General features: G+C 34.5%; 1 protein-coding gene and 1 pseudogene across 1 annotated transcript in view; both read left to right on the top strand.

Moving 5' to 3' along the window:
* The window catches only part of TMEM38B (transmembrane protein 38B), a 77,718-nt gene extending 58,193 nt beyond the window's left edge, over positions 1-19,525 (top strand). The window contains exon 6 of the mRNA XM_025360591.1: positions 18,058-19,525. Within this exon, the coding sequence (XP_025216376.1) occupies positions 18,058-18,273 (216 nt within the window). The 3' untranslated portion in view covers positions 18,274-19,525. The remainder of the gene's footprint in view (positions 1-18,057) is intronic.
* LOC112608613 lies at positions 4,689-7,267 on the top strand (annotated as a pseudogene).
* Positions 19,526-20,565: the final 1,040 nt, after the last annotated feature.

Here is a 20,565-nt window from a genome sequence, read left to right as displayed (position 1 = left end):
CTGGGGGCCAATATTCAATATTCTTAAAGGAAAGAATTTCCAAACCAGAATTTCATGTCCAGCCAAAATAAGCTTCATAATTGAAGGAGAAATAAGATCTTTTTCAGACAAGCAAATGCTGAGAGAATTTATCACCACCAGGCCTGCCTGGCAAGAGGTCCTGAAGGAAGCACTAAATATGGAAAGGCAAAACCATTACCAGCCACTACAAAAACACACTGAAGCACAGACCAGTGACACTATGAAGCAACCACATAAACAAGTCTGCAAATAACCAGCTAGCATCATGATGATAGGATCAAATTCATATAACAACAATACTAACCTTAAATATAAATGGGCTAGATGCCCCAATTTAAAGACACAGAATGGCAGGCTGGATAAACAGCCAAGACCCATCGGTATTCTGTCTTCAAGAGACCCATGTTCTGTGCAAAGACACACATAGGCTCAAAATAAAGGGATGGAGGAGAATTTACCAAGCAAATGGAAAACAGAGAAAAAAGGCAGGGTTGCAATCCTAGTTTCAGACAAAACACACTTTAAAACCAATGAAGATAAAAAATGACAAGTGCATTACATAATGGTAAAGGGTTTAATTCAACAAGAGGAGCTAACTATTCTAAATATATGTAAACCCAATACAGGAGCACCCAGATTCATAAAGCAAGTTCTTAGAGATCTACAAAGAGACCTAGACTTCCACACAATAATAGTGGGAGACTTTAACACCCTACTGACAATATTAGACAGATCATTGAGACAGAAAATTAACAGAGATATTTAGGACCTGACCTCAGCTCTGGATCAAGCAGACCTGATAGATAACTACAGAACTCTCTGCTCAAAAACAACAGAATGTATATTATTCTCATTGCCACACGCACTTAATATAAAATTGACCACATAATTGGAAGTAAAACACTCCTCAGCAAATGTAAAAGAACTGAAATAATAACAGTCTCTTAGACCACAGCACAATCAAATTAGAACTCAAGATTAATAAATGCACTCAAAACCAGACAACTACATGGAAATTGAACAACCTGCTCCTGAATGACTCTTGGGTAAATAATGAAATTAAGGCAGAAATCAAGAAGTTCTTTGAAACTAATGAGAACAAAGAGACAGCATACCAGAATCTCTGGGATGCAGCTAAGGCAGTGTTAAGAGGGAAATTTACAGCACTAAATGCCCACATAAAAACCTAGAAAGATCTCAAGTTAACAACCTATCACCTCAACTGAAAGAACTGGAGAACCAAGAGGAAACCCCAAAGCTAGCAGAAGACAAGAAATAATCAAGATCAGAGCTGAACTGAAGGAGATAGAGACATGAAAAACCCTTAAAAAAAAAATCAACAAATCCATGAGCTGGTTTTTGGAAAACATTTATAAATAGACTGCTGGCTAGACTAATAAAGAAAAACAGAGAAGAATCAAACACAATCAGAAATGATAAGGGGGATATCACCACTGACCCCACAGAAATACAAACAACCATCTGTATAAAGAACAGTATACTATAAACTATACTATAAACAGAGAATAATAGAAACACCTCTGTGCAAATAAACTAGAAAATCTAGAAGAAATGGATAAGTTCCTGGACACATACACCCTTGCAAGACTGAACCAGGAAGAAGTTGAATCCCCAAATAGACCAGTAAGGAGTTATTAAATTGAGGCAGTAATAAATAGCCTACCAACCAAAAAAAGGCCAGGACCAGATGGATTCACAGCTGAATTCTACCAGAGGTACCAAGAATTGCTGGTACCATTCTACTGAATCTAGTCCAAAATATTGAAAAGGAGAGACTCCTCCCTAACATACACTGGGGCCTGTCAGGGGGAGGTGGAGGGAGGGAGAGCATCAGGAAGAATAGCTAATGAATGCTGGGCTTAATACCTATGTTATGGAATGATCTGTGCAGCAGTCCACCATGGCACACATTTAGCTGTGTAACAAACCTGCACATCCTGTACATGTACCCCTGATCTTAAATGAAAGTTGAAGAATAAAGAAAAATAAATAATAAAAAAAGTGTGACACCTCTGAATTTGTTATTCTTTTTCAGAATTGTTTGACTATTCTGGGTCACTAGCATTGCCATATGAACTTTGGGATCAACTTTACAATTTCTGCAAAGAAGCCAGCTCTTATTTTGATAGGGATTGCTTTAAATCTGTAAATTGATTTGAGAATAATTGCCATCTTAACAGTAAGGTTTCCAATTCATCAACACAGGAGTTCTTTTGATTTAGTTTGGCCATCTTTGTTTTCAATATACACGTCTTACACTTTTTTTGTTAAATTTATTCCTAAGTATTTTATTCTTTTTTGATTTTATACTAAATACAATTGTTTTAAAATATCACTTCCAGGTTGTTTATTACAAATATGTAGAAATACAATTGATATTTGTATATTGATTTTGTATCCTGCAACCTTGCTGAACTCATTTATTAGTTCTAATAAATGTTTTAAAAGGTAGATTCCTGGCTGGGGATGGTGGGTCATGCCTGTAATCCTAGCACTTTGAGACGCCAAGGTTGGCAGATCACTTGAGGTCAGGAGTTCGAGACCAGTCTGGCCAACATGATGAAATCCTGTCTCTACTAAAAATACAAAAACGGAGGTTTCAGTGAGCCAAGATTGTGCCACTGCACTCCAGCCTGGGCAACAGAGCCAGACTCCATCTCAAAAAAAAAAAATAATAATAAAATAAATAAATAATAAAATAGAAGATAGATTCCTTAGGATTTTCGATATGCAGGATCATGTCATCTGCAAATAGAGATGATTTTACTCTTTACTTTTCAATCTGCATGTCTTTAATTTTCTTGCCCAGTTATCCTGGCTAGAACCTCCAGTATAGTGTTGATAGAAATGGAGAGAATGAACATTCTTGTCTTTTTCTTCGTCTTAGAGAGAAAGCATTTGGTATTTCACTATTAAGCATAATGTTGGCTATGAGTTTTTCCTAGATGCCTTTTAGCAGAGTAGGAAGTTAATTCCTTTCTACTCCTAGTTTGCTGAATGGGTGGGAGCTGTATTATTTTTGAGTTTCTAACTTTAATCTTTAAAGAAAATGAATGTATATTGTGGGTTTGGTAAGAATAAATAAATAGCACTGATATCTTACATTTTCTTGAGTTACAGGATCAGCTTTTGTTCATGACCTAATTTGTGGAATAAAAATGATAATTTTTCTTACAATTGTTCCTGGATGTAAAGTTCTATATTTTAACACCCAAACTTAAACACCATACTGCAATGTAATAATAATAAAGATATTTAAAAATAGGAAAACATACAATGCTGAACTTCTTTTATAATATTTCTCAACATTTTCCTAATTAGAAAGTATATCCACCAGTTTCTAAATAGAATGTTCATTTTAAACTAATTCATTTGCCCAAATCCCATTTAGAGTTTACTGAAACTGATAATATATTTCATAATCTTAATCATTTTTTTATCTTTTAAATTTTATTTCAATAGTTTTTGGAGAACAGGTGTTTTTTTGGTTACATGGATAAGTTCTTTAGTGGTAATTTCTGAGATTTTGGTACACCTAAGCAGTGTATACTATACCCAAGTGTAGTCTTTTGTCCTTCATCTCTCTCCCACCCTTCCCCTCAAGTCCTCAAAGTTCATTGTATCATTCTTATGCCTTTGCATCCTCACAGCTTAGCTCCCACTTATAAGTGAGAACATACGATATTTGGTTTTTCATTTCTGAGTTACTTCACTTAGAATAATGGTCTTCAGCTCCATCCAGGTTGCTGCAAATGCCATTATTTTGTTCCTTTTTATGGCTGATTAGAATTCCGTGGTGTATACGTACCACCTTTTCTTTATCCACTTGTTGGTTGATGGGCATTTAGGCTGGTTTCATATTTTTGCAATTGCTAATTGTGCTGCTATAAACATGAGTTTGCAAGTGTCTTTTTCATATAATGACTTCTTTTGCTCTGTGAAGATACCCAGTTGTGGGATTACTGGATCAAATGGTAGTTCTACTTTTAGTTCTTTGAAGAATCTCCATACTGTTTTCCATAGTGGTTGTACTAGTTTATATTCCCACCAGCAGTGTAAACGTGTTCCCTTTTCACCACATCTACATCAATGTTTTAAAAATATTTAAAAATAAAAATTGGCTCTATAAGGAGTAATTGTGAAATAGAGCTGTTGTGAAATAAAGCAGAAGAAATGGTAAAGAATGACTAAAACTGAAAAGAGGCTGTTGGGTTTTGAAATTAAGAGATATTTGGTGACCTTAGTAAAAGCAATTTCAGTGGACTGGTAAGGGATAGAAAAATGATTGTAATCAACTGAGGTGAATAAAAAAGTGAAGATGAAGAGTGTAAACTATTTTAAAGGGATTTGGAGGGAGTATAAACAGGAATAAAACTTGGGAGAGCATTTTGGCAGTATCTGACGAGGGTGAAAATTCACGTACCTTGTGACCTGTTCACTCTGTTTCTAGGTATGACCAACAGCAGTGTTTCCCAAGGTATGGTACAGGGCCCAACTTTATCAGGATCGCTTTAAAAAATGCTTTAGCAGATGCTATTCAAATTGGCGGCGGGGCCGATGGTTGTGCTGAGACTCGTCACTGCCCGGGCCACTGGGCCTGAGTGTTGCCTTCGCCACCATGGACGCCACCGGGCGCTGACAGACCTATGGAGAGTCTGGGTGTGCCTCTTGGGCCTTATCGGGCCACCAAGCTGGAATGCCCTTCAGGCAGGCATGTGTTATTAGTCCTACTTTACCAATGTGGACACTGAGGCTCACAGACGTTAGAGGCCTTCTAAAGTCACATCTACAGCAAGTGGCAGAGCTAGAATTCAGATCTTCCTGGTATGGCCATCTTAAATGGATTCTGCTACTTATGGAATGAAGTTACCACATCTTTTCGAGCAGGAATGCCTCTAAGAAAACATAGACAACACTTTAAAAAATATGGCAATTGTTTCACAGCAGGAGAAGCAGTGGATTGGCTTTGTGACCTATTAAGAAATAATAGCAATTTTGGTCCCAAAGTTACAAGTCAACAGACTATCCAACTGTTGAGGATATTTCTTAAGAATCATGTAATTGAAGATATCAAAGGCAGGTGGGGATCAGAAAATGTTGACGTTAATAAGCAGCTCTTCAGATTTCCTGCTACTTCGCCACTTAAAACTCTGCCACGAAGGCATCCAGAATTGAGAAAAAACAACATAGAGAACTTTTCCAAAGATAAAGATAGCATTTTTAAAAGATGAAACTTATCTCGTAGAACTCCTAAAAAGCATGGAATACATTTATCTGAGGAAAATGCTGAGAAAATAAAGCATGAAATAATCAGTGAAGATCAAGAAAATGCAGTTGATAATAGAGAACTAAGCCAGGAAGATGTTTTAGAAATTTCGAGATATGTTATTCTGATCTACCTGCAAACCATTTTAGGTGTGCCATCCCTAGAAGAAGTCATAAATCCAAAACAAGTAATTCCCCAATATGTAATGTACAACATGGCCAATACAAGTAAACATGGGGTAGTCATACTACAAAACAAATCGGATGACTTCCCTCACTGGGTATTATCTGCCATGAGGCCTGGCAGATTGGCCAAGAACTGATGATATGAATAATTCAACTAATGTTGGATTTGAACAAGATGTGTTCAGAACAATCACAGATTATTTTCTAGATCTCCCTGAACCTCTACTTACTTTTGAATATTACAAATTATTTGTGAACATTTTGGTTATTTGTGGCTATGTGATAGTTTCAGATCCAGTGGGATACATAGAATCCAAGATGATCCACAGTCTTAAAAATTCCTTCACTTAAACAATTTGAATTCCTTCAAATCAACTGAGTACCTTCTCAGTCTGCTTCATAGAGAAAAAAGAAGAATCAGATTATTCTGAGAGACTACAGATAAGCAATCCAGGATTTCAAGAAAGATTTGCTAAGAAAATGCAGCTAGTTAATTTAAGAAACAGAAGAGTGAGTGCTAATGACATAATGGGAGGAAGCTGCCATAATTTAATAGGGTTAAGTGGTATGCATGATCTATCCTCTAACAGCAAACCAAGCTGTTGTTCTTTGGAAGGTATTGTAGATGTGTCAGGGAATTCAAATAAGAGGCATCCAGTGTGTTTCATCTATCTTTTCCAAACATAGAAGGACAAAATAATAAACTGTTCTTAGAGTCTAAGCCCAAAGAGGAATTCCTGTTGAATCTTCATTCAGAGGAAAATATTCAAAAGCCATTCTGTGCTGGTTTTAAGAGAACCACTACTTTGACTGCTCAAGACCAAGAGAAGTTGTGTCATGGGAAATGCAAGTCAAAACAGCTTTGTAGGTCTCAGAGTTTGCTTTTAAGAAGTAGTACAAGAAGGAATAGTTATATCAATACACCAGTGGCTGAAATTATCATGAAAGCAAATGTTGGACAAGGCAGCAAAAGTGTGCAAACAGCTATGGAAAGTGAACTTGGAGAGTCTAGTGCCACAATCAATAAAAGACTCTGCAAAAGTTCAATAGAATTTTCAGAAAATTCTTTACTTCCAGCTTCTTCTGTGTTGACTGGCACACAGAGTTTCCTGCAACGTCATTTAGAGAGGGTTGCCATCGATGCTGTACAGTTATGTTGTTTGTTACTTCCCCCAGCAAATTATAGAAAGCTTCAACTTTTAATGCATATGATTTCCCAAATGAGTCAAAATGTTGATATGCCTAAACTTCATGATGCATTGGGCACAAGATCACTGAGGATACATACCTTTTCTTGGTGTGTGCTATGCTGTGCTAAAGAAGTGGATCTTGATGAGCTTCTTGCTGGAAGATTAGTTTCTTTCTTAACGGATCATCAGGAAATTCTTCAAGTACCCTCTTACTTACAGACTGCAGCGGAAAAACATCTTGACTACTTAAAAAAGGGACATATTGAAAATCCTGGAGATGGACTGTTTGTTCGTTTGCCAACTTATACTGTAAGCAGATTAGTGCTCAGGACTTTGATGAGCAAAAAGTTTCTACCTCTCAAGCTGCAATTGCAGAACTTTTAGAAAATATTATTAAAAACAAGAATTTACCTCTAAAGGAGAAAAGAAAAAAGCTAAAACAGTTTCAGAATGAATATCCCTTGATACATCAGAAAAGATTTCCAACCACGGAGAGTGAAGCAGCACTTTTTGGTGACAAACCTACAATCAAGCAACCAATGCTGATTTTAAGAAAACCGAAGTTCCGTAGTCTAAGATACTAACTGAATTAAAAATCATGTAATAGTTGTGGAACTTTTATAAATGAAGCCATATCTGAGAATGTAGCTAATCAAAAGGAAGTCTGTTAATAAGGTATTTCTAAATAAACACATTATGTAAGGAAGTACCAAAATAGTTGTTTATCAATGTGAGACTCCTAGGAAACTAACTAGATCTCAACTGAGAGCACATAACAATAGGTGATACCAAATACTTTTTGTTTTTAACGCAGCTATGCAGTAAGACTATCATGATGTGTACTAAAATTTTATTTACTTGAATTTTGAAACCTGAGCTGTGTTCATCAAGATTAAACTGTAATTCTGTTTTTAAAAGAAAATTTATCTGCATATGTACAAGTTCTGAGATATTAGCTAATGAATTAGTTATTTGGGGTTACTTCTTTGTTTCTAAGTATAAGAATGTGAAGAATATTTGAAAACTCAATGAAATAATTCTCAGCTGCCAAATGTTACACTCTTGTATATTCTTTTTCCACTTTTGATCTACTTATATATATGTGTGTGTTTTTAAAATATGTGTATATTTTATCAGATTTGGTTTTGCCTTAAATATTATCCCCAATTGCTTCAGTCATTAATTTGTTCAATATATATATTTTGAATTCTAATTTGCATAGTCTGTTACAAGATGGGGATATAAAAGAAGTATAAGGCAATCATATATTCATTCAAAAGATACTTATTTAGCAACTGCTATGTGCCTTCATTGTTCCAGATATGTGGAGACAATGAGAAATAAAACATATAATCTCTTCTATAAGGTATTTATTTTTAATCAAGGGAGATACACTTATCAGATGCTTAAAATAACAACACTACCCACTGAAATCAGGGCATGTATAATCATTCAGCTCACGACTGACTTCTATGATGATGGAACAGGTCTCTAAGCTAGTGATTTTCAAATTAGTGCACATTAGACTCACCCGAGGAGTTTTAAAACAGCCTATATGCCTAGGGCCTAACTTACACTAATTCAATCTGAATTTTAGGGATGTTGTATAGGGATTAGCATTTTTTTTTAATCTAGGTGATTCCAATATTCAGCCAACTGTGAGAATCAACGTCCTCAATGCTTTTTTTAAACATGTTTATAAGTGTCAAGATAGTGGCACATTGACTTTATTTTTTCATTGGAAGAAAATGCCTGCCAAGTATAAATGCCTCTCATCTTAAAACAAGGTTCTTCAGGTTTCTGCTTGATTGACTTGGTACAAACTTGAAGCAAGTTGCCTTCTATTTTTTACTCCAAGATTGTTTGATATCTATTCCTTAAGTGTAAAGAAATATATAATGCCTGGGTTGTAATAAAATCTTAATGTTTAATGACTATTCTAATTTCTCAATATAATTTCATACTATTTCTCTATAAAATGATAGTGTTCCATTTAACATTACTGATTTTTATTAAAAATCTGGACAGAGAATTATAAATACGACTTTATCCTAGAAACTCTGGCTATAAAATTATTGGACCAAATTGAATTCTTTCTAAGGCGTTAGTATGCTAAAACTTTCTTTGTTTATAGATATGTAAAATGTGGGTTATATTGCAAATTGATATTAAAATTATTTGGGGTTTTGTAACAATTTTGAAAAATGCTTTAGCAAAGTAGCGTTTAATATTTATTTATGAAATTATTAGAAATGAGCTCCTTTAAAAATTTTTTAAAGTCAACTTTTTAGAAGTATAATTGATGCATAATAAACTGTATTCATGGATAATAAAGTACATTCAGTCTAGGAGTACATTTTGATGAGTTTTGACAAATTTGTATACCTGTGTAACCACTACCACAGTCAGTGTATGAAACATTTCTATCACTTCGGAGCATTCCCTCGTACCTTGCTCTGATAAATCCCAGCCACTATCCATAGCCCCAGTATACCATTTATCCACTTTATATCACTACAGATTAGAGTTGTCTTTTCTGTAGTTTCATATAGAATCATATAGTATGTACTCATTTTGTTTTTGAGATTTACCCATATAATTACATATTCCTAAGTAGTATTAGGTACCACAGTTTGTTTTTCCAGTTATCTATTGATGGGTTTTGGTGTATTTCCAGCTTTTGATTATTTGAATAAGGTTGTTATAAATAAAGCTGCTATGAATATGTGTACATATATGTCTATACATAGACATGTATTTTCTTTGTCTTCTTATTTTTTTTGAGACAGAGTCTTGCTGTGTTGCCCAGGCTGGAGTGCAGTGGTGTAGAAATAAGCTTGTCTGTAGGACCTACATAGCCAGCATTGCCATTAATGGAGCCATCAGTGAATTTTAAGATGCCCAGATTTCATATTGTTCAAACACACATGCTCTACAAACAATTTGTGCGGTTGATACAATCACGGGGTTGTGAGGTGACATTCATCCTCCTCAGTTTACAAAGAAGATGACGGGATTAAGAGATTAAAGTAAAGACAGGCATAGGAAATCACAAGGATATTCATTGGGGAAGTGATAAGTGTCCATGAAATCTTCACAATTTATGTTCAGAGATTACAGTAAAGATAGGCATAAGAAATTATAAAAGTATTAATTTGGGGAACTAATAAATGTCCATGAAATCTTCACAATTTATATTCTTCTGCCGCGGCTTCAGCCGGTCCCTCCGTTCGGGGTCCCTGACTTCCCGCAACAGTATTAGGTACCACAATTTGTTTTTCCAGTTATCTGTTGATGGGTTTTGGTGTATTTCCAGCTTTTGATTATTTGAATAAGGTTGTTATAAATAAAGCTGCTAGGAATATGTGTACATATATGTCTATACATAGACATGTATTTTCTTTTTCTTCTTTTTTGTATTTTTTTGAGACAGAGTCTTGCTGTGTTGCCCAGGCTGGAGTGCAGTGGTGTAATCTTGGCTCACTGCAACCTCTGCCTCCAGAGTTCAAGTGATTCTCCTGCCTCAGCCTCTCGAGTAGCTGGGAATATAGGTGTGTGCCACCACGCCTGGCTAATTTTTTGTATTTTTAGTAGAGAAGGAGTTTCACCATGTTAGCCAGGATGGTCTCGATCTCCTGACCTCATGATCCGCCTGCCTCGGCCTTCCAAAGTGCTGAAATTACAGGCATGAGCCACTGTGCCTGGCCAGATATGTATTTTCATTTCACTTAATAACTAGGAGTAGAATTGCTAGGTCATCTGAAAAGCATATGTTTATCTTTTTAAGAAACTACCACACTATTTTTCAAAATGGTTGTATCATTTTACATTCCCACCAGCAATGTATGAGACTTCTGATTGTCCTAGATCCTTATTAATTATTTGGTATTATCAGTCATTTTAATTTTAGCATTTTATAAGTATGAGGTGATACCGCATTGTAGTTTTATTTTGCATTTCTCTGGTGGCTAGAGACTTGAGCGTCTTTTCATGTGTTTACTGGCCATTCATATATCATCTTTTGAATAGTGTCTATTTAAATATTTTGTCTATTAAAAATTGTATTATTATTGAGTTGTAACAGTTCTCTGTATATTCAGGATGTCAATCCTTGGTGAGATATATGTATTGCAAATAATTTTCTCCCAGTTTATGCTGTTCCTTTTTATTTCTTTAGTGTTGTCTTTAGAAGAGCTGAAGTTTTAAATTTTGATGAAGTTTACTTTACTAGATTTTCCTTTCATGGTCCTTCTTTTTGTGTCCTATTTAAGAAATTATTTTATTCCTCAAGGTTTTGAAGAGTTTTCACCTATTTCTTCTAAAAGTTTTATAATTTTTGATTTTTTTCCTTTTTTTTTAAAATTATACTTTAAATTCTAGGGTACATGTGCACAACATGCAGGTTTTTTACATATGTATACATATGCCATGTTGGTGTGCTGCACCCATTAACTCGTCATTTACATTAGGTATATCTCCTAATGTTATCCCTCCCCCCTCCCCCCACCCCACAACAGGCCCTGGTGTGTGGTGTTCCCCACCCTGTGTCCAATTGTTCTCATTGTTCAATTCCCACCTATGAGTGAAAACATGCAGTGTTTGGTTTTCTGTCTTTGCGATTGATGGTTTCCAGCTTCATCCATGTCCCTACAAAGGACATGAACTCATCCTTTTTACTTTTAGAATCTGTGAACCATTTCAAAATAAGTTTTACGAGTCCTATGAGGTAAGGGTCAGGTTTTTGTTTTTTTTTTTCCCATATGAATATGAAGTTGTTACAACACTGTTGAAAAGACAGTTCTTTCCCTCATTGAATGATCTTGCCACCTTTGTTGAAAATCAGTTGGCTTGACCTATGTGGGTCTATTTCTGGAGTATATTCTGTTCTATTGATTTATATGTCTATTTCTAGCCAATACTAAACTGTTTTAATTACCATAACTTTATAGTAAGTCTTAAAATCAAGTAGTACAGTTTCTCCAACTTTATTCTTTTTTCAATATTTCTTAGGATAGTCTACATCTTTTATATTTCTAAATAAGTTTTCTGATTAAGTTGTCACTTTCTATGGAAAAAATGCCTTCTGGAATTGTTTTTGAGATTGTGTCTATAGAGAAGAAATCAGGTCTTAAAAAGATTTAGTCTGTTGATACATGTTTCTCCATGTATTTAGGCCTTCTTTAAATTTTTGGAGTACTATTTAGTGGTTTTCATTGTTTTATATGTATCTTGTTAAATTTAAATTTATCCTGAAGTAGTTCATATTTTTGGATGCCTTTAGAAATAGTAGTTTTTCAAATTTCAATTTGGAATTTTACGTTGCTTGTATTTAAATATATAGTTAATTCTTACACATTGTTCTTGTATCCTGTGACCTTGCTAAATTTGCCTGTTGGTTCTGGTAGCTTCTGTGTAGATTCCTTAGCATTGTCTATATACATGGTCTTGTCTATGATAAAGATAGTTTTACTTTTTCCTTTTCAATTTGTTTTTTTTTTTTTTCCTTGCCTTATTGTATTGGCTAGAATGTCCTGTACAATGTGAAAGAAAAATGGTGAGAGTAGACATCTTTGTTTTGTTTGTGACCTTAGTGGAAAAACATTCAGCCTTTTACCTTAAATATGATGTTAGCTATTAAGCATCTTATAGATGTCCTTTATGAGGTTGAGGAAGTTCTCTTTTATTTCTAGTTTGCTGAAAGTTTATCATGAATGGGTGTGGGATTTTGTCAACTGCTTTGTTCTGTATCAGTTAAAATAATCATAGGGGTTTCCTCCTATATTCTGTTAGTATAGTGGATTACATTGATTATTAAAATGTTACGTAAATCTTTCATTTCTGTGATAAACCCCATTTAGTCATGATGTGTTTATCAGTCATGGATATTACTGAATCCATTTTTTAAAATATTTTCAAGGATTTTTTTTCCTGTGTGTTAATGGATATTGGTTTGTAGTTTTCTCTGTAATTTTTTTCTCTTTTTTGTACTAACATAAAACTGGACTTTTTAAATAAATGGAAAAGAATTTCTGTATTCTCTGAGTTTATGTAGGTTTGATATTATTTATTGGTAAATGTTTGATAGATTCACTAATGAAGTCATTTGGGCCTAGAATTTTCTTTAAAGGAAGGTTTTTGATAACAGTTTCTTACATAGATATAGGGCTATGCAGATTTACTTGTGTCTGTTTTACTAAGTTGTATTTATTAAGGAATTTGCCATTTCACTTAAGTTTTTTATTGTTGGCATGAAATTGTTCATAATAGTTTTTTGTTATCCCTTTAATGTCTGTGGAATTTGTGGTAATGTCTCTCCTTTCATTCCTGATATTGGTAATCTGTGTTTTCTTTTTCTCTCTTTTAAAAGCACTCTGCCTAGAGGTTCGTCAATTTCATGGATTTGTTTCAAAGACCCAGCTTTTGGTTTCATTGGTTTTTCTGTTTTAGATTTCATTAATTTCAGGTCTTTATTATATCCTTCCTTCTGTTTACTTTGGGGTTTACTTGGTTCTTCCTTCAGTATAAAGAAAAGATTGATAAATTTGACTCCATAAATTGTTTTTTAAAGTTGCACGGCAAAAGCCACTGTGGACAAAGTCAAAATATAGCTATCAAATAACTGTGATAAAATACTTACAACATATATCAGAGGGCTGGTATGCCTGATATATAACAGCCTCTTAAAAATTAAGGGATAAAGGACCAAAACCTGATGGAAAAGTTAAAGTTATCAACAGACAGTTCACACAGAAAAGATCGGGAAATGTTCCTCAAACATATTAAAAAATGTAGAACTCGTACTTGAGAAACATTAATTTAAAATAACACTTGAGATACCATTTATCATTCATCAAACTGGCACAAAATTTTAAATTTTTATTTTATTTTACTTTTGAGACAGGGTCTTGCTCTGCCGCTCAGGCTGGAGTGAAGTGGCATGATCATGGCTCACTGCAGCCTTGACTTCCCAGGCCCAAGCGATCTTCCCACCTCAGCCACCTGAGTGTAGTTGGGACTACAGGTGTGTGCCACCACGCCTGGCTAATTTTTGTATTTTTTGTACAATTTTGGTTTCACTATATTGCCCAGGCTGGTCTCAAACTTGGACTCAAGCAACCTTCCCGCAAACTAAAAGTTTAAAAGTCTGGCTACACATTCTGTTGATGAGGCTGTGGAGAATCAGGCACTCCTGCAAATGTTCTTTTTCAGTGTTTTCTGGATTTCTTCTATGTTTGTGTTTTTTCAATATATTTTTAGCTATTCTTGTTTATTGATATGAACTTTAATAGCAATTTGTCTAGCTCTGTAAAAAACCATGTTATTTTTATTGCAATTGTGTTTATTGTTTATTGCAATTTATAAGCTAATTTAGGGAGGCAGTTATAGGAAGACAAGCATGGAATGAGACAGGAGTGAGGACAGAGCCTTAAAGTTCTCTAATATTTAGAGAAGGGAAATCTAGAATGGGAAATGGAAAAGGAGTGGTTGATGAGAGTTTTAAGGAGGAGGAGATGGTTTTAAGGAGTGTAGATGTGCTGAATACTGATGAGAAGTGTCTTCAGGTAATGTATTGTTTAATACATGAATGACAGACACTGTTCTTAGGCCCTTTTGGGGATCCAAATGATCATATATACATTGAATAAGGTGTAATGTATATATTTTATTCATTGATGCATTGAATAAGGTATAATGTATTGTTGAATACATGAATGAGGGACACTGTTCTTAGGTGCTTTGGGGGATATAAGTGATTATATAAACATTGAATAAGACCCAAACCCTATTCTTAAGATATTATTGTCTAAAAAGGAACATGAGATATGCTAACTCAACTTTTTAAACTTTATGAGGAGAGGTACTAAGTTTGCAGTATTCATCACTGCATCGTTAGCATTGAGTCTAGTGTATATAGTTGATTTTTAATATGTATTTGTTGACTAGTAAATGGTCAAAATGCTCTTTCACAGGTCTCTAATTATTGCACACTTAAAGATATATACCAAAAATGAACAGTTCATTCGCCTAGCTTTTTTTACAATTGTAAAAATATAAACCCTATGATTTTAATTTATTTGAATCATTCACGTTAATAATTAGCAAAGTCTGAGGGAATGATATAATCTATGGAGAAAGCATAGAGTGATCAGAAAACCTACTTGAATATGCCATGTGCCATTAGGGATTCATTTTAGGGCCAAGTGACTTTCATTGGAAGACACTGATAAAGGCCTACTGGAATGGACACAAGTTGCACTGCAAAGGATTCTTTGAATTTGGGCAGGTAGAGACAGGAAGAAGTATGTTCTGGACGAAAAGAGAGATTAATTGTGCAAATTTTTCTTATATAGATATATTAAGGTATCCTTTGAATTAATGCTATGAAGTAGATGTTATATTTATTCATTCAGTGTATTCTCAATGCTAAGCACTATAGAGAATATAAAAGTAGATGTAAGTGCCATTTGTACTTATATTGTGTGTCACATTTTACTGGACATTTTGAAATGGTGTAACTTGAGATAGCATATAAACAATTTCTTTACCTGAATTAATTTATATTTTAGGATATGTTGAAAATACCAAAATATTTTTAGGGCTTCTATTTTCTTTTGTTTCCTCTCCTTTTTAAGTAAGAGACTATGAAGCCAAATACTGTTTATTTTAGGTAATATGCTTTTTCTTTTAATAGTTTGCTAAATAAGGAGACAGTTTTATATTTTATTTGTAAAAGAATAAGGATTTATTCTATTTGTCACAATTATATTTGTCACCTTGTTAAATCAAGGTCTGATAAGAGGCTGAATTCACAGAAGTTTGTCCTTGAACCTCATATGTCTATCTCAGCAGTAATTTCTGATGCCAGCAATACTTCTCAACTGAGTGATGAGTCTTTTGGGAGTGGAGACTCTATTAAAACACTCGACTTTGAAAAATACTTATTATAGTTCATGTTCTCAGAAAATATTTTAAATCCTGACACTCTTCTCTTTTGGATTTTGTAAAAAAAAAAAAAAAAAGACATTGCTGTTTTCCTGACAGTAGACCATTGTTTTTTATTTGAATTCTATTATCTTTTATTTGCAGTTCCTTAAGTCAAGCTATGACCAAGGTGATTATGCTAGTGTATCTCGTTGTAATTATTTATTCTAAGGAATAATTTAATATAAAAAAGTCCTTAGATCTGGCCGGGCGCGGTGGCTCAAGCCTGTAATCCCAGCACTTTGGGAGGCCGAGGCGGGTGGATCACGAGGTCAGGAGATCGAGACTATCCTGGCTAACACGGTGAAACCCCGTCTCTACTAAAAATACAAAAAAAAAAAATTAGCCGGGCGTGGTAGCGGGTGCCTGTAGTCCCAGCTACTTGGGAGGCTGAGGCAGGAGAATGGCGTGAACCCAGGGGGCGGAGCTTGCAGTGAGCCGAGATCGCGCCACTGCACTCCAGCCTGGGAGACACAGCGAGACTCCGTCTCAAAAAAAAAAAAAAAAAAAAAGTCCTTAGATCTTACCCAATAATGGCATAAACTTGGAGGTTAATGTTATATTTAGACTCCTCATTTTACATTCTCTCCAGGTGTGTACACTCATATTTATGCATTTACCTTTCACTTGTGTGATAAACGACTTCCAGATCTATATCCATTATTTAAATGTTCCTGGGAAATCTCCATTACTGCCCTTACTCTTCTTTACTGTTTGGCAATTACTGATTTACTTGCCTATCTCTGACTAGTAGGTAAGCTCCTTGAGGGCAGGGACTACATTTAACATCTTCTGGAAGACAGTTGTTAATGTTAATGCACAAGCAGAATATTTTAATCATATTGTTAGTTTTAGACTTAGTGCTGTATTGCATTTCAGTTTGCCCTTCTACAGTGTAACCCTTTTGGGGTCTTACTTTAAGCCTGAAGTATATCCCTGGGCAATTTCACCTCGTCTGACCTTGAGTTCCAACTTATCTTCCCAATACCAAGCAGCTGGCTGCTAAAGTGTCTGCTCACCTTTTTTTCTCTTGGATAGTAGCCCCATCAGGTTCTGCCTATTTCAGTTGTTTGTCAGTGTCTTTTAGCAGTTACTTTATGTACTTCTGTCTTTTGTTGATTTTGGTGAGAGACTGAGTCCTGATAGAAGCTATTTAATCATGACTGGCCTGAAGTCCATGGGCTTGTATTTAAAAAATTTTTTTTAATTGAGTTCAAATTCACATAAAATTAGCTGTTTTAAAATATACATTTCGGTGATCTTTAGTACTCTCACAATGTTGTGTGTCGATGTGTTTTTAATTTATATAAATTATAGTACACTATGGCTCTTGTTTTGTGTCTCATTTTCACCTTAGAACAGTATGTTCTAAGAATTTTTTGCTTTTTCTTTTCTAGTCTAACTATTGCATAGTATGCATTTAACTTACCTATTCCTTTTGTGATGAACATATACTTTTCTTCCAACTCCCCCTACTGTATTGCAACTAGTAAGAATTTATTCTTGATACCATTTTCCCCAAGCAGGTAGGTTATGTAGGGGTCTTCTTTGGAAATTTGATACCCAAAATTTCTAGTTTGAGTCATTATCTGTGTTCTGGAGGAATTGACTCTTGGGGAAATTCCTGGATTCTTTGGAGCTATTCTAGACTTGAAAGTTCTTCTCCTAGATTTATGTTGGCATCAGTCTAATTTCTTGAGTGTATCTAAACATCTGTGAATACTGTGCATTTTGCCACATAAAGGAATGGGAGCACTCTCTACCCTTTGAGGTCTTGGTTCCTTTATATAAAAATATATATGGAAAAAATTGGGGGATAGAGACTTTCTATAATCTGTTGAGGTGGAATTCTGCAATTCACTAAAAGTCTGTGACTTTAGATGATGATAGTCAGTTTATTTAGTAATTGAACTCAAAATCTGGATATTGCAAACTTCTTTGCCACTTATTAGCTTTGTGACTTTGGGCAAGTTATTTAACCTCTCAGAGCCTTGGTTCCACATCTCACTGATGAGGATAATAATAGAGTAGTTGTTGGGTTAAAATTAAAGAGAATGACAATGTAAAGCACTTATCTTAGCTCTGACACAAGTGCATGGTAATGTTGATATTTTATCTTACTTCCTTTGAATACTAAATGCATTTTTGTGAAAGTGGTTATTCTGCTCATTTGGCACCCCAAAATATGGTACCTTGTATTATTTTTAATGAGTCATGTTCTTTTCCATTAAGTATAATCTCATGGAGAACAGAGATTTTACCAGAATGTAGCTTAAATTGCTTTTCCTGCAGTTTACATTAATGCATTTTGATTTTTTTCCTTTGTTTTTCTCTCTCTTGAGAAACAAAAAGCATTTGTATTTAAATTCAAAATTGAACTTTTTTCCCCCAGATAACCATGATGACTACACAGACTTCTACTATGACATTTGCTCCTTTTGAGGATACATTGAGTCGGATGCTCTTTGGCTGGCAGCAGCCGTTTTCATCATGTGAGAAGAAAAGTGAAGCAAAATCACCTTCCAATGGTGTTGGTTCATTGGCCTCAAAGCCTGCAGATGTTGCTTCAGATAATGTTAAAAAGAAACATACTAAGAAGAATGAATAAATTTACTTGATGAGCTCTACAAGGCCAAAAAAATTTTTTTTCTTATCTACCTGTTAGATTGTGATAATTTTTCTATGTATGTGATGTGAAATGAAGACTATATATATGGAATGGAGGTGACAGAAAGAAAGAAATTCTTTGTTTGAGGAAGACTTCCCCTTTCTGGATTGTAATTCTTGAGTATCATGTGATTATGCTTTTCTGGTATAAGGGATTGTGTTGTGATTATTTGAATAGTTTTATATTAATAAAAGAAGGCAAAATTTTTTCAATGTTAGAAAAAGCAGATCTGTCATTGCAAAGTAACAAAAATTTTAGACTTTTAAAAATGTAGATATTTTCATATTTTTAAAATTTGAATCTATTGAGCTTTAGTTCAGCAGGATTAAATTTTTACTTTACATTATCATTAAAATTGCTGGGTATGGAAAACAATTGCCATTTTGTTTTGAACACTGAGAAGAGTAAACTTTTCCTAGAACACTTTATATTATAAATGAAAATAAATTGCTGCTTTATATTTTAGATATAAACATCATATTTTTTATTAATACCTACATCAAATGGAAAATACCTGAAAGTTTTTTTCCATAGCAGATATTTTCTACTAGAAGTAATTTTACTACTTTTCATTTAGAACAGAGTATGAGTCTTAATCTGAAGTCTTTCTCATGCCCTTGTTATAAAAAAAACTACTGTTTTTTTCCCTCAAGAAAATCAAGGGTGTAATTTTTAATAAATTGTTAATCCCATGTTTTGTTTTGTAATTTTCATTTTAAGAGCTTGACTGATTTTTTTTATCTCTCATTAAAACACGTTTGTTTTAATTGTAGGGGAAATTACTTTTCTCAGCATTTTGCATGTTCTTTCTAATCTTCATTGGTCTGAATATATTGGTAGTAGTTACTGTAATTATTCAACAAAAAGTATCTCAGTTTAAAAATTTTTCCACTATGTCTTCTTTCTAGTGGCTACCGTTTTAGTTTCTAGTTGAATGTCTCTGACAAGCTTTCATATGGTTTTGTTATATTTTCATCTACATGTACATGTGTTATTAATTTTATTTTAAATGAAAACTAATCACCTTCATGTGGAAATGCTCTGAGAATTGTCCTCAGGCATTTGGTAGTAACCAGCTAACCAAGAAGAAACGGAGAAACCAGAACTTCATATGGCAGTCCATTCAGATGAAGAATGATGATATAAAATCTGGTTCCTTCTTAGCAAAATTAAAAATAAACAAGAAAAAATAGTAAATGACATCAGATTTTCTTTCTTTATGATTTAAAGTTATAACATTAAAACTCTGTGACCTAGTTTCTTTTACCAAAACCATGAACCTACTACCCGTATCAGGTATTTTGGATGGTTTAGAAGTACTCAAATCACATTCAAGTTGTTGTTGTTATTTTAAATTTTTAACTAATGTAAACACCAGCAGGTACTATACTTTTACTTGTTCAAAAACATTGGGAGGGGGCACTTTTTATAGTCTTGGAATGCTAACAAGTTTATTTTTAATATTGTGACAGAAAGCATTAAGTATTTAAGAGTTCTGTATTATATTTGATACTCTTACAGTTAAAAACTTTTCAAAATTAATACATTGTTAATTATTGACTGGTTTTAAAGTTTGGGTTTAACTATAGTTGAAATGAAAGGACTCTTGTTTTACACTTGTATTAAAGACAAATTTAGGCCGGGCGCGGTGGCTCAAGCCTGTAATCCCAGCACTTTGGGAGGCCGAGACGGGTGGATCACGAGGTCAGGAGATCGAGACCATCCTGGCTAACACGGTGAAACCCCGTCTCTACTAAAAATACAAAAAAATAAGCCGGGCGAGGTGGCGGGCGCCTGTAGTCCCAGCTGCTCGGGAGGCTGAGGCAGGAGAATTGCGCGAACCCGGGAGGCGGAGCTTGCAGTGAGCGGAGATCTGGCCACTGCACTCCAGCCTGGGCGACAGAGCGAGACTCCGTCTCAAAAACAAAACAAAACAAAAAAAAAAAAAAAAAAAAAAGACAAATTTATTAAAATAAGTTATTTAGCACCAATGGAGTATTACATTATTTTTATGTTTCTTTTATATTTTTCTTGAGGTAGAGTTTCAGAACTCATCTAGTGTTTTGACTAATATGGTATATATTCAGTGATTACTGTCCAAATGGGACATTGGTAGAAACTTGATTGATCTATGCAAGTGTCCTATAATCCTCAATTCAAGGCTCTTAATGTAAAACAATGTACGGGAGAACATGGCTTAGGCCTGAAACCCCCATCCTGAATCTGTTCAGG

This window comes from Theropithecus gelada, chromosome 15, assembly GCF_003255815.1.
Source record: "Theropithecus gelada isolate Dixy chromosome 15, Tgel_1.0, whole genome shotgun sequence".
NCBI lineage: Eukaryota > Metazoa > Chordata > Mammalia > Primates > Cercopithecidae > Theropithecus > Theropithecus gelada.
Note: the sequence above shows the minus strand (reverse complement) of the source record. Positions and strands in the feature narration are given on the sequence as shown.